Source organism: Kryptolebias marmoratus, linkage group LG20, assembly GCF_001649575.2.
Source record: "Kryptolebias marmoratus isolate JLee-2015 linkage group LG20, ASM164957v2, whole genome shotgun sequence".
NCBI classification, from domain to species: Eukaryota; Metazoa; Chordata; class Actinopteri; order Cyprinodontiformes; family Rivulidae; genus Kryptolebias; species Kryptolebias marmoratus.
In genome coordinates, this window is record NC_051449.1 from 6,474,221 (window position 1) to 6,495,028 (window position 20,808).

The 20,808-nt window shown below is 39.0% G+C and overlaps 1 protein-coding gene across 4 annotated transcripts in view; it reads left to right on the forward strand.

Annotated features, from left to right (window-relative positions):
• Positions 1-2,806: 2,806 nt before the first annotated feature.
• myo9b (myosin IXb) overlaps positions 2,807-20,808 on the forward strand; it is a 28,760-nt gene continuing 10,758 nt past the window's right edge. The window contains exons 1-22 of one of the 4 annotated variants that reach the window (XM_017411081.3): positions 2,807-3,120; positions 3,495-4,312; positions 11,343-11,437; positions 11,543-11,605; positions 11,821-11,920; positions 13,156-13,256; positions 15,192-15,315; positions 15,482-15,571; positions 15,738-15,854; positions 16,046-16,180; positions 16,400-16,521; positions 17,121-17,262; positions 17,533-17,722; positions 17,878-17,950; positions 18,040-18,132; positions 18,241-18,280; positions 18,408-18,530; positions 18,665-18,745; positions 18,871-18,981; positions 19,092-19,214; positions 19,668-19,817; positions 20,096-20,238. In XM_017411081.3, the coding sequence (XP_017266570.1) occupies positions 3,542-4,312; positions 11,343-11,437; positions 11,543-11,605; positions 11,821-11,920; positions 13,156-13,256; positions 15,192-15,315; positions 15,482-15,571; positions 15,738-15,854; positions 16,046-16,180; positions 16,400-16,521; positions 17,121-17,262; positions 17,533-17,722; positions 17,878-17,950; positions 18,040-18,132; positions 18,241-18,280; positions 18,408-18,530; positions 18,665-18,745; positions 18,871-18,981; positions 19,092-19,214; positions 19,668-19,817; positions 20,096-20,238 (2,987 nt within the window). In that variant the 5' untranslated portion in view covers positions 2,807-3,120; positions 3,495-3,541. The remainder of the gene's footprint in view (positions 3,121-3,494; positions 4,313-11,342; positions 11,438-11,542; positions 11,606-11,820; positions 11,921-13,155; positions 13,257-15,191; positions 15,316-15,481; positions 15,572-15,737; positions 15,855-16,045; positions 16,181-16,399; positions 16,522-17,120; positions 17,263-17,532; positions 17,723-17,877; positions 17,951-18,039; positions 18,133-18,240; positions 18,281-18,407; positions 18,531-18,664; positions 18,746-18,870; positions 18,982-19,091; positions 19,215-19,667; positions 19,818-20,095; positions 20,239-20,808) is intronic. The other 3 variants (XM_017411078.3, XM_017411079.3, XM_017411080.3) reach the window with 3 other exon arrangements.

Below are 20,808 nucleotides of genomic sequence, written 5' to 3' on the forward strand. Positions count from 1 at the left end.
GCTGTCCATAAAAAAATAATAATTAAAAAAAAAGGCAGAAATCTGAGGGCAGAGGGACTCGCGGCACGAGAAGGCACCTGTATTGTAAAGCAAAGTAGAATGCTGTAAAAGTCTTAGCATGTCCAGACAAACTTTAACGACGTCAGCTTCTTTTGATTTATCTTGAAGAAGAAGATGAATAAAAAGTTAATGACGGGCGGCAAAAGGTTATGTCAGGATGATTTGTGAGCTTCAGTTTTCTTTCTTTCTTTTTTTTTTCCAATGCTACATGTACGTTTGCATGAGATCATCTCCTAAATAAGCCCAAAAGTTTGAAGACAGAGATGATGCAAGTCATTAAAATGTCTTTTTTTTTTTGGTTTAAAATCCAGTCATTCTTTGCCTTCCAGAGTTGAAAATAGAGCCTCAATTATTCCAAGAGGGTGAGGAGATTCTCAGGTTGTGTACTCATGTGCCTACTGAACTGGATTCAGTGTGTCAATGCAGAACTGGCTCAGTCCAGCAGGAACAAGTGTGACACCTAATAAAGCTTCATCAGCATGAAGGTGAAACCCTTCATCATTTTCTCCATGAAAGTGAACTACGGCGCACCAGAGACGACCAGAAACGTTTTTATCACTCGGGTGTCTGGTCAGGAGTGATGACAAGAAGGAATGATGTGCGGCCTAATTTGTCCTCCATGTGTGGGTGAACCTGGCTGCCTCTGCAGGCGGTCGTTAGCAGCAGCAGCTGATTTGTGCTGAGTAACTCTTTGCGTTGCCCCACTTCATTCGTCACGCCGTAATAAGCTGTCAGTGTGTCTGCAAGCATCTTCGCTAAATTGGACTGCAACAGCTCGACGCCTCTGCAGTCATTATATACCTGAATGGACCTGCTAACCGCATTAGCATAAGCAGGAGTGATCATCATAAGACATGCTATTGATTTTAGATAACCTGAGCTCTGGAGGTGCTGTGAGAACAATTACCTCTAACCTTGGGCCGACTTCCTGTGGAGTCGTTACAAAAACCTGCAGAGATTTGCGAAAGTGAACTTGACCTGTTTTGAAAAAGAAAGATCCCAGACAGTTTATTCAAGCATTAAATCCAAATCAACCAAACTAACACAGAGGTTTACACAACAACAGCATGTATAAAGGAAGTAAACCCTAAAACTTTCTCTTTTTTTTTTACTAAACTGAGCATTTTAAGGCAGCCCTTTCACTTGTATTTAGTGGAAACAACACGATGGATTTTACAGCGGGATAAAACATTGCAAAAAAAAGAGCATTTACATATTTGGTTCCAGATGCATCTTGCAGGCAAATTTAATCTTTTTTTAGTTCACTGTTGAGCTGAACCGACACCTGTCTGTAACAAACACACTGAGCTTAACAGAGGAGCAAGGATTTTCTTTACATTTACATTAATTTGATTAAGTTCTGCTTTTACACTCAGTAAAACTTGATAAACTTATTTACAATAAAATGCATATATTTTTTTCTGCCAGACTATTCTCACAAAGATTTTTTTTTTATATATACATTATTGCATTTTGACCAATAACAAATTACATTTTAACCAAGAGAGAGGAGGAGAAATTATCATTCAACCTCAAATAAATAAATAAAAAAGAACTGCTGGTGTTGGACAGCATCAGGAGTTAAATTTTAAACAGATAAAAAGGGCTGAAGTCATCAGTCGTGCGTGATTTAAAGGGATATGATTTTTTTTAACACAAAGTATATAATTTCATTAAATTTCATTAAATTTGCTTCACCACAGTGTCAGAAAAGCCTTGTGAGTCAATAAAAATTGAATATTTTAAAACAAAAATAAAAATGTCTTTACGCAGCAAAGTTCCTCCTGTCATTGTTTTATTTTCTGTCTCATTATTACAAAATTGTGTGCGCAGCATTTCATTTGGCTGCAACCTCTAAATGTTTGCTCTTGACTTGGATACATTTACTGTAATGCCCAAAAACAAAAAGAAAATTGTAAATGTATGGGAATTGACATTTAGGTTTACTACTACTCTGAATAATAAAAAGCAGTTTGTATCCAGCCTGTGATGCACTATTTAACACCTACTTTACACATACTACAGCAAGTTTTCATCTGCAATTTAAAGATGAAGAACCTTTTGTGCAGATAGAATAGTTAGGATCCATTATTTCTCTAGAAAATTGTTTCAGTAAATGTTAGTACCCTGAGATTGTGTCATTTTTCTAATAACAAGTACAGATGTATGGGTGTGTTTCATATTTGCATGCAGTTCTGTGGTTTAGTTTCCAAAAAAAAAGAACTGACAAAAAAGGTCCCAAGTGATGAGATGACATAAGAGGAAGAACTGGTTTGAAATTCAAATACTTCAAGCAAGCCTGCACTGTAACGATATAAATATTAAAAGGTGTTAATTTTACCATTCTCCTCGGGAAATTATTAAAAATAAACCAGGAGAGAAGCTCAAAAAGTGAATGATTTTATTAACTTGAACATATCTGAAATGTCTGGACTTAACCAAACTTTTTGTTGTTTGTTTGTTTGTTTTTTGATAAAATGCCAAGATAATCCTAAACTATACAGTCACTAGAAAGCAGACAGACCAAATAACAAACTTATAATAAAATGCTCATAGGTAAACCTGAAAAAAGTAAATAAATACTCTAGTAATAATTAAAAAAAAAAACAAACAAGAAATTCCATGTTGGTTGTAATACCCTAAAACGGCCACACGGGGGAGCCGGAACCCCACAGTTCACCTGTAGCGACAAATTAAAGCAATTATCAGTTAACTGTATTTGAATGTCACTTTTGTTCTTCTTCGCTTTTTCTTCACGGAAGTGTTAACTCGCTTTCATCTACAGTGATTTTTTTTTCTTTCAACAAACGGGAAGTTATCCATTTATTCCCACCTCCTCGGCGCATGTGAGTGTGTGTGCGTGTGTATAGAAATGTAGGAAGTAACTTTTCGAGACTCCGACGAGAAAGACGAGCGTCAATCTTCTCGGCGAACCTGAATTACAAGAGGGAAAAAAATACGAAGAAAACCCTTTGAGGAAATAATTTCTACACCATGGAAAATTCGTCACAGGCAAGTTGAGTTTTCGGGTTTCACCTTTAATTTTCAGGGGAATTACAGGTGAGGAAACTTTTTAATTGTTTTTTTTCCTCCTTAAGTTGTGTGATTGGAGTTTGTTAAGGTGCAGAAGTCTTCCTGGTAGCTTTACTGTCAGGGTGTTTATAGCTTTTCTGTGATAAAACGAGCCACTTCTTGGACAGGTGAGACTTAATTTGACATTTAGCGCCTGTTTGACACCTGCTGGTGTCCTGTTTGTCACCTGATGACTATCTGTGTGGAATTATGTCGATAATAGCAGGATTTCTGTTTATTAGATTGCCTTGATGGTCGAAAATAAGCAATAAAATATCTATTCTCGTGTGTTTCTTGTACTTTTACTGCATTTACTTCATATTAAAGCTGTGATTTTGCTTTGCTTGTGTGTGATTCTCCAGATAAGAGTGGGCAGAGAGTTATGTGAGGCCCGTCTCTGAGTATCAGGATGAACACTACATGTGAAGCTGGGATCCCTAAAGATGAAGAGACCCGTGTCGTGCAGGTCTACCCCAGGCTGTCCCAGGAGCCAGACACCCACTGTCCCCTGCAGGTCAGCATCAGGGACACGGCCAGCTCGGTCATCCACAACACTGTGGTCACCCTTGGCCTGGACTCCAGCCTGAGGTACAGGCTGCTGGAGGTCAGGGAGGTCGGCGGCCAGGAGACGGCCCTGGGTGAAGAGGAGTGCCCTCTGCTGCGAGTCCTGCTGTGGCCTCCGGAGGCACAGAGGTGGCACCCCTGCAGCCACGGGTACTACTTCGCCCTGCAGCAGCAGTGCAACAATGGAGCAAAAGCAGAAACGAACAAAGAGGACTCCGATGACCTCTGCAACTTCTCCACGGTGACCGAGGAGAGGGTCCTGGAGGCCCTACGCCAGCGCTTCTATGACCACAAAATCTACACCTACATCAGCAACATCCTTATAGCCATGAATCCCAATAAGGTCATCCCTGTTTACTACAACCCCAAGTACATCAAGATGTACGAGAAGCAGCCGCTGGGCAAACTGAGCCCTCATATATTTGCCGTAGCAGATGTGGCCTTCCGCGCCATGCTGGACAAGCAGGCGAACCAGTGCATCATCATATCCGGGGAGAGCGGCTCGGGCAAGACCGAAAGCAGCAGCTACCTCATTCACTGCCTGACCGCGATCAGCAAGAGGAGTTGCACCAGCAGATCGGAGCGGACCATCCTTGGTGCCGGGCCGGTGTTGGAGGTAGGTGACATGAAGCCGGGCAGCTGACATCCAAACCTGAACGTAGGTCAGTCTGGTTTAAATGCCGGGGCTTAAAAAAGGAGATTTTTTAGGCAGGTTTTGATGAGGTCTTAATCTAAAAGAGCTCAATCGCCTGCTTTATTCCGCTCCTTGGTGCATCCAGGAGCATCTACCCGCCTCACCTCTGTGACCTTTTTAGAAGGGTGTGGAGTTAAAAGTTCTGAGAGGAATGAAGATGCTAATCCAGTCTTTGATTTTAAAACAAACACCATTTATTTATAATTTGCTGTTTTATCTTTAGTTTCCAAGGAGCCAGGATTTCTTGTAATATTTGAAAGTGGTTTTGAGCAGTAGTTTTTTATTCTTTCAGAAGGTCCTTCAAAAGTTTTGTTTAAACTCTGGCTGTTTTTTGTTTGTTTTTTTTACTCATTTTCATTCCTTGTTCCTGATCGTTTTCAGAGGAATGTCTTCTGTTTGTTAAACCGCGGGCTACCAGGCCCAAACCGGTACCTGTTCACCAATCATTTGGTACAGGGAAATAACAATCTTTATATATTCTTTTAGGCGTTCTGCAGAATAAGGCCTGTTTCCTGCGTTTTGACTCAGTTATTTCTCACAGCCTAGGAGATGACCCGTAAGAAAAATGAGGAAAGAAAACCTCAAACTTTTCTGGAGAATTTCTTTGTTTTTCCTCCAGCCCCTGGGAAAGTTGCCGTATATGAAACTGGTTAGTGATGGGAAAAAAAAAAGGTTTGGGCTTGTTGTGTTAATCCACTTAGCTCTGACTTATGAGTCATTCTGGTATAAAAAGGCTCCTAAACACGAGGGATGAATCAGTGTTGATTTTAGACGGAACACAAAACATGTCAAAGAATCCATTTTAAATTGGTTCTTCTTTACTGCCAGCCTGTCACACAGGTATGATTTTTATCATTTATTTCATCAAACTTGTGAAAGATGCCAGAGATGATGCATAAAATAACATTTAAGCATCAACAAGGCGATTCCTGAAGAGCTGAAAACTTGGCACACAGCAGATGATCCACTGAAGGGCGATGAACTTCTCTGGTTCTGTTTCAAGTCTTCTGTCCATCACTTGTAAAACGTCCTTTTTTTTATTATTATTTTAAGCACAAACTGCACAATGTGTTGTCATGGTCAGCTGCAGGAACTGGACTGAGAATGAGGAGAAAAAGCCGCCAAAGATCTTCAGAACTCTCGATTAAGTTTAAAAGATTTGTACAGAAGCTGCTGCTTATATGTTGACCCAAAGCAAATGTGTTTTAATATTTGTTCACGTTCAATAAGTAATAATAATTAAAAAAAAAAAAAAGAAAACGTACGCCCTGTTTCCTGTCATGGGAAATAAACTCTGGTTGAGCTTCTCCTCAGATTTGATCAGAAGTGCAGCAGTGAGGCGAGCGGGCTGGGCTTCCCCCGTCGTTTGTCTCCCGCTCCACGCCGTCACGTCTTTTAATCCACGGATTGATTATCTGAGTGGACCAAGCTGAAGGCTTTCTCTGAACTGTTGTGTAAAATGTAAACAGCGGCGGTGAAGTGGAGACGGCAGAGTCTGACTCATCACGTTTGCTGATCGACTTCTTTTTCTTTCTTTCTGTTTTTTTTTTTTGTTGTTGTTGTTTTGTTTTTTTAGTTCCGTGGCTTCAGTGTAGAAAAACCCACACTGGTTTCAGATCCTGTTTGTAGTGTTGCTGTTTGATTCCAGAAAGTTGCAAAAGGAAAAAGAAAAAAACACCACTCCCCTGCAAAAACAAGCTGACACTCACCTCCTGTGATTTGAGCAGTAAAGGCTGTTTTCTTAGTGAGAGATGCTGTGAATATATATAACAAAGGAAGCAACTTCGTGCCGCGTTTTGGTTTGTGTGCCGTTTTTGTAGTAGCTGAGAGTCGTTCCAAACGGATACGCTGAGCGCTAACTCAAGATCTGCTTCTAAAACTTTACCATTCGCTGTTGGAGTCAATCTGGTCTGTCTGTTAGGAAAATATCTCATGAACCGCTGGACGGGTTTTATTAAAACTCTCAGAAGGTAGTCGTTAGATGAACATCTACAACTCATTAACAACTGGAGTCAACCCAATTCAAGATGGCCACCACATCCAACTGGCTTTAGGGAACGGAAAAATGTCTATAAATCAGTTATTTGTATATTTATATACCTGAAATTTGCTGTGGTAGTAGCTGAGAGTGATCCCTAACTCTCAGCGCTATACGTTGTGCAACATCTTTGCCTAAAACTGTGGCATTACCTGTAAGAGGCAATGCTGTCTGTCTGTTAGCAAAATATCTCATTAACCACTGAATGGATTTTAATGAAACCTTCAGGAAGTAATGTTTGGATATACCTCTACAACTGATTAGGTCTTTTAGTCAACCCAATTCAAGATGGCCACCACAGCCAACTAGCTATAGGAAACACAAAAAGGGCTATAAGTCAGTCAGTTTTGCAGATAATGAGATAATAAAATCCTTTTAGTTTAAATCTCCGCCATAAAAGGCGGCGGTCGATATGCATTCCTTTAAAGAATGCAAGCTTTCGTTTTTATATATATCCTCCTCACCTTTGTATTCATATCAGGACTTTGAATCAAAAAAGCAACAAATACCAGGCGGTGTCTGTCGGCTGAGAATTCGTGTTTTGACACGTTGGGGTTTGCTTTTCGCTGTTATCGGTTTTTGTCCTTGTGGCCATCGCTCCAGATTTGTGCCACATTGTCCGTGTCAATGAGTAACAGGCACGACGTTTGTGTGTTTCCCTGTGCTTTCTGTTTCACTCAACTGTTGCACAACTCCTCCACGCTGGTAACTGACATGAAACTGGGCCAAAAGCTGTTTTTTCTTTTTTTTTTTAAGTAAATACTCACCTTTAAGGACAAATCTCAAGAAGCTGCAACACATTTTACAGTACAAATGGATTAAGTTTAGGTTTTTGATTGAAAATATATTGTTTTTTTACGTTCAACATCTGACAATAGATCCAGAAGTTTAAAAACAAAGTATAAGCAGGTTCTGCTCCAATTAAATTGTAGTTTTAGGACTTAGACGTTCACTTTGCCAGATTCAGGAGTGAAAATGACAGAATTCCTCCTCGCCGCGTGGCTTTATCTGTCCATCAGTGCAGCTGCAAACCTGCTCTGCTAAAAGTCTCAGCTCACCTTGTTACAGATTACACGAACAATCCTGAGAGGCCAGGAATTAGACGGTGACTAAATATGGATTCTGCTCATCTGTGAAGAAGTTCTGCAAGTTTCTGCTGAAAACAAGCCGGAGTTGAAGTGTTTCCTGTTCAGAATTCTTCATTTTTCAAGATTTTCTACCTTTTTTTTTTTTTTTTTTTTTTAAGTTTTGAAAAAACAGATTTAGCTTGGTGGGAAAGTGTGATTCGATGACATAGCTTGATAGCTTTTATCTCATGTTTGTGGGCATCGATTCCTACTGCCGGCTGCCACTGAAATGTGAAAGCAGACACTGTGTGTGTGTGAGTGTGTGTGTGCGTCAGGTTTTATTGAAACCTGCAGAAAGCAATCTCCGGATGCGCTTCTACAACCGATTTTACTTTTGGAGTCGACCCGATTCAAGATGGCTGCCAGGTCTTGCTGGTATTAGCCCGCGCAGATATGGCCGTAACTCGGTCAGTTTTACAGACTCGGAGCTAAAATCTGCTGTAGTGGTAGCTGAGAGTCATTCCCAACTCATACTCTGAGCTGAGCGAGACATCTCGGGATTTTGTGTCAGATTACACATAACAGGGTTTTTCAAGGTTGGATCAAAAATGCTTGTAACTTCATTTGTCATCATAAAATGATTTCAGTCTAAAACAGGCATGAAAGGCAGCAGGAATGTATTTTCATTTTTAGCTTTTTGGATTTCCTTCATACACACGAGTCACAGAAAGATCAGTTCCTGTTCATTTAAGTTAAACATTCTTGTTGTTTCCTCATAGTTTTGAATTCAGTGTTTTCTCTCTCTTGCCTCCAGTATGTTGGGGGGTGGGGGGTGTGGGGGGGGGTGAATGTGACACAGTTTGTTGTGATAGAAAACAGCCCGTGACTCAGAAATCCTGTGACCGTATGGAACATTATTGGGAATGAATTATCTGATGTTGCTTTTAGTCAGCAGGTGGTAGGCATCAGGTGATCGCACGCTATTGTTTGTGCGATCGACTGGCTGCTGCGCTCTGTGTCGGAGGTCTGGAAGCTCCACAGGCGGAATGTGCAGGGCGTTGTCTTCGAGGGAACACCAGTAAGAGGAGAGGAACAAAAAAAAAAAAGCAAACTTGTCAGAACAGGCTCGGCCAGGCCTGCTGCTGGCAAACATGAAGTAGGAATCAAAGCTTTACTTTCTCTTTAGGTTTCGAACTTCTTTCTTTCCTTATCTCCTTTTTATCCAGGGACTTCAGTCCAAGTCTGAATTTCTGAAATATATCTGTAAACGACATATTTATTAAGAGTGAATTAACCACAGCTGCAGTATTTAAAACCAGCGAACCCACTGCTGATGTAGTTTATAAAATTAAACGTTCATTTTTCTTTAAATCTAAAATTTCAGCTGTTTTTGTTTTTGCTGCTTTACGGTGGAGCAGGACAGTGTTTGGGTTTGTTCTGTTGAAAAAGGCAAGGCCATCTTTAAAAAAACAACTTTTTTTAAAGTAAATCAGGATCAGATTGTAATCAAAAGAAGTAACACTTTATTTATGACTGTATCAAACAGAAAAAAGCTGCTTATCTTATTTAACATTTTATAGAACTTTAATATTTAGCACTTTTTTGATAAATTGATAAGATAGAAAAAAAAAACACTGACGTCTCTACTGTCAGTTCATGCAACTTCTTGGGATATTTTATATTTTCTGTTCTTCTAATTTTTATTCCTTAATGTTTTTTTTTTCTTTTTCATATCTTTTCTTGCGCTTTAATGAACTACAGCACCCAAATAAACAAGATTAATAAATAAGACATAGCAGCAGTCATTAAACATAAAAGAACAATATAATTTAAAGACATAAAATCAGCCGTATAGTAAAACAAATAAAACAGCTTAAAGAACATTTTACATGGTGTCAAATCTCAAGGAAGAGCTAACTTTTTAAAACCAAACAGGGAAGAAGCCTATTTAATGTCTAAAAGGAGGTTATTCCACATTTCTTCTAATTGTTTGACATCCTATCATGTATCATGCTTGTATACATTAGTAGTTATAGTGAAGGAGAAGGGGTATTATATTTCCTTTGTGTGTATACAGGCATCTGAAGGCCTCACCCTTTATCGTTGTTTCCTTCAAGGCTTCCAAACTGAGACAAATACCTGTTTCTATTTCTGTCCCCTACACACCATCTGCCCTCCCTCTCAGATACCTCTCATTTTTGTCTTGCATCCAGGCCCTTTGTATAAAGTTGATAGAGGTGGGATCTGAAGTTGAAGCCTCGCAGGTTTGCTGTGGTGAGCTGGAATATTCCTGCTGTCGAGCTCGCCGTCTGCAGAAACGTCTCCCCGACCTGTCGGGACACAGATCTGCAGCTCTGCAGCTCTGAAGCTCTGAAACGGAGCGCAGGGAAACCTTCACAGGCCGACGTGGCTTCTGCTTGATTTATCCTTTAAAAAAGGGGTTAAATCTTCGAAAGTCAAAGCAGCTGAATGTGCTCATCAGCAGCAGCTGGTTGCATCATATAAGCCAGATGTGGTGACGTAAACTGTGTTAAATCAAATAAAGAGCTTCTTTTTAAAGAACGCAAACTATCATCGTCAGACTAAAAGATGTCATACCCAAAGCTTAAGTTACTAACATTTTTGATAACTAATTTAGAATAATATATAAATAAAACACAATGAAATAAAAGAAAAGCCAGAAAAAAGAAGATTATGACTATAAAAGATGAGGGAAATACAAAGTGGGGAAAAGAAGGGGAGGAAATATTAAAAAGAATAATGCTCTGCTAATTAGAAAAAGACACAAAAACAATAAAAGTTTTATTTTAACACAGGAAATAAACTAGTAATCATATTACTAAATGAATATTGTTAATTTCTGTCTGTATTTTATTCAAAAATGTCCTTTTTTTCTTATTTAGTTTTGGATTTTCCCATTTACTTTTTTAGGAAGTATTTATACAAAACAAATACATATATTAATGTTGATACTATTTTAAAATATGTACAGCTGCTCGTTTCCTTTACAAGTATTAACTGTTAATTTTCACTTTTTACTCATAGTTTGTTTTCTTATATTTAATTTTACGGTTTTCACATCTTTTTGTTTGACAGATTTTTTTTTTTCTGTTGGCTTTTTTGTGCTTCCAATAGGAGACAATTAATGATGATTAAACATTGTTTTAAACTCTTTCTCACCTCATGTTGTTTAATCATTGATAAATGGATAAACAACACGATAAACAACATGATCGATGTTAGATTTCTTCCCTTAATGACCCTCCATGGCCATAATAGATCAGAGAAATTTTGTATAATTTTTTTATTGAAAATCTACACAGAAAACACAAAATATTACAAATAAAATTGCTAAGTGGCAGTCTGCTCAAGTCTGTTTGACAACTAAACAAAAGGTGGCTCCCAGCAGTTTTTGTTGTGTAAATAAATGTGAAATTCTTGGAAATGTCAGCAGTGATACTGAAGGATTTCTGAAGTTTCTGCTGCTCCTTTAAAGGAATTTATAGCCTTTTCTGATTTTCAAAATCAGCTGATTTTGGTAAAAATTTGGGCTGATTTTATTTTTGCTTCATAGAAAATTGCTAAATAAACAAACAAAAAAAAGGGTTCACTGTTTTAAAACCAAAGAGATTTACACGGAAGAGGGTGACACCAAGGGTGACTTTTTACTCAAACTTTTGACTTTAATCTCAGAATTCCAGGAATGTTTGTTGTTTTTTTTTAACCGTGGTCCAGATCCTCTTCCATGGATTCATTTGTCATCTCTCTTGTGCAGAAAAGCATTTGGTGCCTGCATCTGTAGGAAACTTGTCCTAATATAATCTTGTGCTGCTTCTGTGTTAAACAGGCCTTCGGCAACGCCAAGACAGCCGAGAATAACAACTCCAGCCGCTTCGGGAAGTTCATCCAGCTCAACTATCTGCAGACCGGAGTCATCAGAGGGTAAAAGTCACCGGCCGTCTGGATCCATTTAGTGGATCCTAAGTAGTTCTGATGTTTTCTGTTCTCCCAGGATGACGCATTTTGACATTTGTGTGTCTCTTGCAGGGCAGTTATTAAAAAGTTTCTGCTGGAGAAGGACCGCCTGGTGTCCAGAGATAAAACCGACAGGTGCAGTCAAACGTCACGTTGCTGAGTCCTCACTGCTTTTTATTACAATTCAGAGCCTCGGCGTAAAAATAGGTTTCCTGTTAAAACATTTCTCGTAATGTTTATGCAACACTGATCTCTTAAAAAAAAAAAAGGCAGTAAAACCAGACCCACAAAACCTAAATGCTGGCTTCTGTAAGCAAACCAAGAGTTTCTCTGTGACCTCTGACCCACAGGAACTACCATGTGTTTTACTATCTGCTGATGGGCGCGTCCGAAGACGAGCGGGAAGAGTTTCACCTGCTGAAGCCGCGGGATTATTTCTATCTCAACCAGGTACCTTCGATCCTCACAGCTCACAGCTCACAGCAGCAGAGGAGGAAGCGTCTAATAAACACGCCTCAGCTGATTTTTATCTAATCGTGTGGCGGGGGGAAACCAAGTGTGTGTCCTAAATACAAACAAACCACTTCGTCTGGAAATGTCTCATCGGTGAAGTTTCAGGTGAATGTTTTGTGTCAGGTTTTGGTTAAAAACTCAAATAAAAAGACGGTCTGATGGGAAATGGCCTGATTAACGCTCAGTAACCGCCTTTCAGTTCTTCCTGAAGCATCCGTCCCAAAAACTGTGGCCACTTCTGTGAAATCGAGTCCTCTTTCATTCACTTAGTTTTTATTTCTTTACTTCGTTTTCTTTCTTACTTTTTTCTTTTTCTTTTGGAATTCCTGGCATTAACCTTTAGCTCCTCTGCTACCAAAGTAAAACACAAACACTTGTTTTGTTTTTGTGTGTTTTTTTACGTTTAAAGACATTTCCTCTTCATTAAATGTTGCTTATTGCTGTATTTTCCTGTAAATATTTGTTTTATGGAGACCAGAAAGCTGAAATTGAACTAAAGTGTACTCTTAAACTAATGCAGAACTCTGGAGACACGGGGAAGGTGTTCATCCTGGATGAATTTTGGATTCCGGTCCCGTCTACGCAGAGGCGTTTTGCAGTTTAGCAGGACGTTTAAGACGCATTCTTAGAAATTCTGTGACCAGTTTCCTCAGGAAGTCTTTCGAATCTCAACTTTAGATCTTTCTGTTGATTTCGAATTGCCTCACAAAGTGTAAAAAATACTACCTGTAAACACGATTCTGACACCGTGTGACCTTCTTTTCCTGTTGTACTCGTAGCTACTATAGATCCAAACACCAATATGGTTCTTCTGTTAGCTCTTTTTTTTTTTTTCTCTAAAATTGTTCAAAACAAAAAAAATGAATTGAACGTAAAATATAAGCTTTGAGAGGCCAGGTTCTGCTCATACAATTATGTGTTTCTTCTAAAAATGATGCCCTTTTTGTCTGAACGTGGTGTGAAAAGCAGCAGAACTAACTCAACCGAGTCGTTTCTGCTTCGTGAAGTTTGTGTTTATTGTCCACAACAGTTCAGCTGTTCTCATTTCCCTGTTTCCTTTCTGACCACAGGCGATGCGTTCCAGTAAAGAATCCCGGTTAATGCTAAAACCAAAATAACCCCGCCGTGTTTCTGCACCTCTCTCTGAATGTCTCCTACCCTTTTGTTTGCAGGACGATCTCAGTTCAGACGATGAGGAGGAACTTCAAAAAGAGTACAAGAGGCTCCACCAAGCTATGGAGATGGTCGGCTTTCTGGCCTCCACTAAGAAACAGTATGTTGTTATAATGAGCAACAGGCTGCCACTAACAACTGTTTTGTTTATTTAATTTTTTTCAGTTAATCTATTGACTAATTTCTGATTAATCTAAATGACAAATTTTCCTGGAAGGGTGGATTGAAATGTATGTGCTACTAAAAACATCATCATTTCAGCATTTTCACTTGTTTATCTAGTAGATCTGTTGTAATGTTTTTTTATCAGCTGATCACAAACAATGAGCACTATAAACCTAAAGGAAGGATCCCTTATCATTTAGCATTCAGTCGAACTGAGTCTCTTCTCGGTAATTATCTGAAAGAATGCAAATTCATTGTGAATTTGACAGCTCTGACCTCATCACGCCACATTACTACGATTTATTTGAAATGTCTTATCGATCAAAGATAAGCCCAGATTCTAGTCTAAAGGCTTCCTCGAACATTTCTTCAATTCAAAATTTATAGTGTATTTAGCAGCTGGCACCTCATTAGTAGTTCTTAAAAAAAGGAGTCTCACAGATCTAGTAAGCCCTAGAAACCCTGCAGAACGGACAAACAACCCTTTTATTGTCAGCTGGCTTGGAGTATTTCCATACTTTGCTTCATCCGCCATGATAGTGTGAAACTGCACCTAGTTGCAGCAGTCATACGTTTAGTCTTTTGTGAGTAATTTGCAAGTATTTGCTCACAAAGTACTTTTTTCTCTGCTGTAGTTCTTGTAAATATCCTGCATGGATAAACTTGTCAGTCTCCTTTCTTCCTGTATTTTGTCAGCACATGTTTAGGTCTGTGTATTTTTGTAAAAACACTTATGCGCATTCTCTTTGAGGACCTGGATTCCTCGTTTGAACGCGTTTGCAGCCTTTTTTTAATGAGGCCGCTCTCCTTTTTATTTAAAGTGTATTTACACGCAGTGTCAGTTCAGTAGGTCGCTAGTGTGTAATTTAGCTGAACACTGTCGAGTAGTTTCTGTTTTCTATACTGGTGTTGGTAACAAGTCGGAGCATGTCAGCAGGAAAAAAAAAAGTCCCGTGCATATTTCAGCCATCGCATGATAGCCTGGAGGCACAACGTGCGTACGACAGCACCAGAAGCGAAGTTTGAAACGTGTTCTGATTGGTTGAAAACTCGCATGCAGGCTTGTGAATGTGGATTAGAAACTGAAGGCTCAGATACCTTTTAATAAAAAGCTTTGTGGGTTAATTAAAAAAAAAAAGCTGTGTGGCAATGAAGTGACGATTCTGATGCTGCAATCTTTTTCCCTGGAAGATCTTCTATTTACAGCAGGTTTAATTAGGAGTTTATGACCCAAGGTTCCAGCTTGTTTAAGGCTTTTTTTAATCTATGAATCTAATGAGACTTAAATATAGACAAGCACCCATCAGCACTGAGTTTTTCCACCACTAGAGGTCCTCATAGTCATTACTCAAACCCACACAGCAAAGTTTAATCAAGCAGCCAGCTTTTATGTGCTGATAAATTAGTGATAAAGTTGGAAAAAAGAGGTACCAGAATAAAAAAAAAGTTGTTTTACGGAATAAATGAGTGTAGAGAGAGTTATTAGGCTGTGCTGCATTGAGGCAGCTCGAGACAAAAATAGACAAAAACAGATGAAAGTGATGAGTCAAGTTTGTTGTATAAATAAATATTAATATACTTATAAAAATACTTCACAATTCTTCCCGAAAATCCAGCTCAGATTTTCAGTTTGTCTTTCTGACTGAGGTATTTTGGGGTTCATGTTTTATTCCACTTCTGTAGCTGCTGAACAAGTTGTTAAACACAAGATTAAACAGATATCTCTGTGATTTAAAAAAATGTGCAACTCAGTCTGGGATTTTATTGAAGTTTTGACCAAGCAGACGTTTAGCTCTTAGTCATTCTGAATGTTTGTGTCGTTTTCACACTAAAACCTCTGAAAGTCATCAGTTTTGTTTCCTCTTTGCAGCATATTTTCCATCCTCTCTGCCATCCTGTGTTTGGGAAACGTGACGTTCACTCTGTCCAAGGAAACTCACCTGCTGGAGGTCGGCCCTGAAGACGTTTTATCGACGCTGTCGGACCTGTTGAAGGTAACGACGGTCGCGCTTTATGATGCAGAGTTGTTGATCGTAAACTGTTGGATTTATTGTGTACGCTGGGAGTCTGGCCTTGGATTAAAGCGATTAGTTTGGAGGAAAATGCAACAGATTGAAAACTTATTAACGATGTCATCTGGTCTGTTTTTTTTATTTGTAGGTGAAAAAAGAACTGCTGGTAAACACTTTGACCAAAAGGAAACTAGTGACAGCCATCGCCACTGTAGTTTCACAGTACACACTACAAGAGGTATTTAGCTGCATAATGTGGAACAATTATTCAGTCATTTATTAAGAATAATTTTATTAAACCATCTGGTTTTATTCATGCAGTCTTCCTTCATCAAATTCAGTTAGTTTTATAAGCTTATTATTGTAGTTCTGTTGCCCATTTTTCTCTGTTTTTGTGCTCTTAGGCTATTTCATTGCGGGACTCCATGGCCAAATCTTTATACGGGGCTCTGTTTGACTGGATCATCCTTCACATCAACCATGCAATGCTCATCATACGAGACGTAGAGGAGTCCGTTTCAGTGAGTCATGTGGTTCAGTTCAGTTAAAACCATCTTTACTGCTGCATTTATGAAAATTTAGTTTCATTTTTTTATCTTATTAAGAACTTTCAGCAAATTTTGAACACTTAATGTGGATCTTTCCTTACATGATAACCATTCAGTAGGTGTTTTTTTTTTTTTTTTTAAAAAGAACTTTGTTCTGTTTTTAGTGTTTGTCCATCGGTGTCCTGGACATGTTTGGGTTCGAGAACCTCCAGACAAACCGTTTTGAGCAGCTGTGCATCAACTACACCAACGAGAAACTGCAGTGTTACATCAATCAGAAAATCTTCAAATATGAGCAAGTAGGTTAATAAAAAAAAAAAACGCCTTTTTCATTTTTAAAGTCACTATTTGCATGAGACACCTGATAGTTGTTACTGCAGGTGCACTCACAGAATAAAGATTTCCATCCTAAAGTTTGGTCCAATGTCTTTTAGAAATTAGGAATTTAAAAAGTACTTTGCGGTTGATCGAGATCAACACTTTTGTGATTATTTGTTTGCCATTTTATTAAATTTCAGGAAGATTACGTGTCAGAAGGTATAACCTGGCAACACATCGACTTTACTGACAACCACGGCTGCGTTCAGCTGATCAGCAGCAAGTCTGTGGGACTTTTCACTTTGCTGAATGAGGAGAGCAAGTAAGTAAACTGTGACGCTTTATAATTAAGAGAACAAATATAGTATAGGTATGAGGAGTCATGAGGCATATTCTGCTTGTATGAATAAAAACAAAAGATTGTAGTTTTAGCAGGTGAGTTAAACTGCTGGATTGGATTTTAGGATCTTTATTTCAGCTCTTAATCTGCTCCAGGAGGGATTTAATAAACACTAAAGAGTCCCAAACGAAACAAAAATAATCACTCTGAAACTGAAATCACGGCTCAACAGCAGGATTTCAACCAGCTTCTCTTTTCTGGGTCACTGGGAGCTGGTTTCTAACTCCAGCCATCACTGTGCGAGAGACAGGGGACAGGAGGACGCCCTGGACAGGTCACAAGTCCATCACAGGGACACATGGAGACAAACGAGACAAACAACCATTCACACTCTCACTCACACCGAGGGACAATTTTAGAGTTATCAATGAACCTAACATGGATGTTTCTGGTCTGTGGGAGGAAACCGGAGCACCCAGAGTAAACCCACATGAGCATTCAGTGTTTATTTGTGTGTTTTTGTTTTTTTTTTCTGTTGTGGGTGATAGGAGGAATCTGATTGTCTGTCCCTCTTTTTAAAGACTCCCTCAGGCCTCAGATGAAACCATGTTGAACGAGTTCAAGCAGCAGCATCAGAACAACCCGTTCTTTGTCGCGTCTCCAAGAAGAGAGCCGACCTTTGCGATCCGACACTACGCCGAGAGAGTAAAATATCATGTCAAGGTAAAGTTGTCTCATCGATATTTAAAAGCCCTAAAAAAATAAATTCCCCCTTTGTTCAGCTGTGTTAGTTTAACACCTCGCAGCAGATAAGACAGCACAGAGAAAAAAATCCAAAAAATCTCCAAGTGAATGATTAATTCCTACTGTGGAGCTACACAGACATTTATTATTGCAAATCCATGTCATGGAACTTTGTTTTCTTTGTTTAATAGTTGCAACACGATGGCATTTGTCATGTAATTGTGCTTAAATGTTTTACATTTATTTTAGGATTTCATAAAGAAAAACACAGAGCACATGCGTCCTGACGTCGTATCTCTTCTCCGGAGCAGTGAGCGCTCGTTCCTGCACCACCTGGTCTCCTCCAGCCCAGAAGCTCTGTTCCGATGGGGCGTCCTCCGAGCCACCATCCGCATCATCTCCGTGTTCAAGGAAATGGCACGGCAGCGGGCAGAACTGAGTGGGTGGACTTAGTTTCGTTCTTGCTTGTGGCTAGATCGTTTTGTAATTGTTGCTTTATGACGAATGAAATGCCGTACGGCCTTTTCAGAATGACTGTCAGCCTCTTTATGTAAAAGAAAAGTTTTGATAAAAAGATATGTCTCGTCTTCACAGTTGCTGCAAGAAGGTCACGCAAGTCACTGAAAGACCTGAAGCGACGCAGCAATCCTATAGACAGACTATCAAGGTTACTACTACATACCTCACCTTTTTAAAGCATGTTTTATGAATAATAAAAAGTAAAGAAATAGCTTCCTTTTTTCTTTACTCTTACAGTAACAGTTCGACTCTGGATTTCTCCTTCGATCATGCCGATGAGCAACCACTCGATTTATTTGGGGACATTTTTACCAGTTATGAACAGATAAAGTGTGTAAACTGTTTACAGTTTGTAAAAAATGAATGTCATGAAACCCTTTTTATGTTTGGAGAGTTCAATGATTTGTGAAACCTTTTTTATTTTTATGTTTTCTGCAGGAGAAATAGAGGCAGTCGACGCAAGCAGGTCATCCCAAAGGTAAATTTGTGTTGAAGTGTATTTTTTTAAGAAGAAACACTTAATATAATCTGTAATCTACATCCTAAAGTGCTTCTGTTTTTGAAGTGGAGAATCTAATGGCTTATGTTTACATTGTATTAAACAGAACCTCGTAAATTTACGTTCGCTTCAACACATCGTTGGTCTCGCGGAGCACGACAGGACCAGCAAATCCATCTTCCATCCTCAAAGGCAGAAAAAGCCTCCTACAGTCAGCGCTCAGTTTCAGGTTTGTCTGTGAATTCTAGTTATATTTCCTCATATGCTTTGTTTTACCCTCCTCTATTTTTCTATGAATGTCTGAAACGACCCGTGAGAATCAGAAAAGTTTGATATATTAAAAAAAATGCATCTGTCTCACAGACCTCCCTCAGAAAGCTGATGCACACCATTGAAAAAGCAGAGCCGTTCTTCATTTTCTGTTTGCGCTCCAATGCAGAAAAGGTAATGTCATCTGTGACATCTGCAGCACCACGTTGCTGATGATTTAGATCTTTTTGTTTTTTTCTTTTTCAAGCATGCATGTTGAACTAGAAGAGACAGATGATGGGAATGTTTTGCTTTTGTAGAAAGAGCTGTTCTTTGACGACGAAGTTGTGCGGAAGCAAATCGAGTACATGGGCATGCTGCAGATGGTTCTGATGCAGAAGTCTGGTTATAGAGCTAAATACACATTTCAGGTTGGTGGTTGGTTAGAAAATCTGCAAGTACAACTTATTGAGTTCTCTGTCTGCCATCTGTAACAATTTTTACTTCTGTTCTCTGGTAATATCTCCCCCTTTCATGACAGGAATTTGGTCAAACGTTTTGGATTTTGCTTCCAAAAGAAGCGCCTGGATCTCCGAAGCACATAATTACACTGTTTGAGAGGATGGGTTTGGATAAGTCCACCTACCAAATAGGGAAAACCAAGGTTAACCATCATATCTTTTTCTAAACAATAATGCACATACCCGTGTTTTGTTTAATCGCTCTGTTAGACCAGTGGTGCCCAGTCCTGGTCCTGCAGGATTTAGTTGTTTCTCTGCTGTTCAGCAAGTCTTCAAGTTCTGCAGAAGTCTGTTAACCACTCAGTCATTCAGATCAGGGGTGTCAAAGCAGAGAAATATCTAAAACATGCAGGATAGTGACCCTCAAGGACCAGGATTGGGCACCACTTTGTTAAACTTTGGATTCAAACATTAAAATGACTCAGGAATTTTGTTTTAATCTTATCTTTAGCTCTAGAATGAATATTTTAGTGGAATTATATCATAAAATAGCATCATAAATCAGATAATCTTGTCACTTGTTTATAAATATTCAAAATAGAAGACTTGGCTCTAAAATTTAACTGTTTGTTTGTTTCAACCTTTGATGTTTTCAGGTTTTTCTCAAAGAAAAGGAACGACAGTTGCTTCTGGTCACTCTGAACACAGAAGTGATGCGTCGCATCGTCACCCTGCAGCGCTGGTTTCGCTGTTGCCTCATAAGGTCGCACTTTCTGCAAAAGAAAGACGCCACGAAGATCATTCAGGTGCGATTTGTTGTTTCCCTAACTGTCGTACGCTAAAGCTGGTACCATCTCAGCTGGGATAAATAATCAACTCAATGAAATAAATAACAAATAACTCACAATCTAAAAATAAAAAGGAAGTAAGACTGAAACATTGTGATCAGTTTGACTTTAGAGCATCAGTCAACAGAAGCCGTTCATGCTCTTTTATGTTTTCCTGTTTATTGCACAAAACAGATCTCAAATGAGTGTAAAGGCATAATAAAAGAATAAATCTAAGAGTCTTTTTGGTGTTTCAGAGGTGCTGGCGGGAGTTTCACGAGAAGCAAAACTGGGCTGCGATGGTGATCCAAACAGCGTGGCGTACCAGTTCCTTGAGAAAGTCAAAACAAGACCAAAAGAAGTTGGATGAAAATGGCCCCAACGCTCAATCCACAGTCAGGTGAATATACTGTAACTGAGATCCTGCTTACAGTGTTGAAACACTGGCGCTGAATGAACAAGAAAAATCTCTGCATATTATGAAAATAGAGGCAGATCAGCCATTGAATTTCTCCGGGCGTGTCTAACTGTCTGTGTGTAGGTAAAATATTTTTAAAAGACAATGTTACGAGTCAGTAAATCATTTTTAAGACATGATGGTAAAGAGCAGTTAAGTAAGCAGATTTGGGAAGGAAATCTTTGCTCCACAATAGATGTGTCCACCTTCTGTTTATAAATATACTTTATCAAATTTCCATATTATAAGTGGAGTAATATTCTGGTGCCCTCTGGTGGCAGAAAGGAGTATTTCTGCTCTTTTAATTTTTTTTTTTTTCTCTTGTTGTTGTTGGGATGTAATCACAGCGATTCCTGAACTCCTCAGCTTCTAACCCACAAAACAACAGTGGCAGAGATTTGTGACACTTCTGATTGACAAATATTACTATTAGGCCAAATAAACAAGACCATAATGACATTCATTAGACTATTTTCATCCATTTATAACTACACTTTTCATCTCTTGGAACAA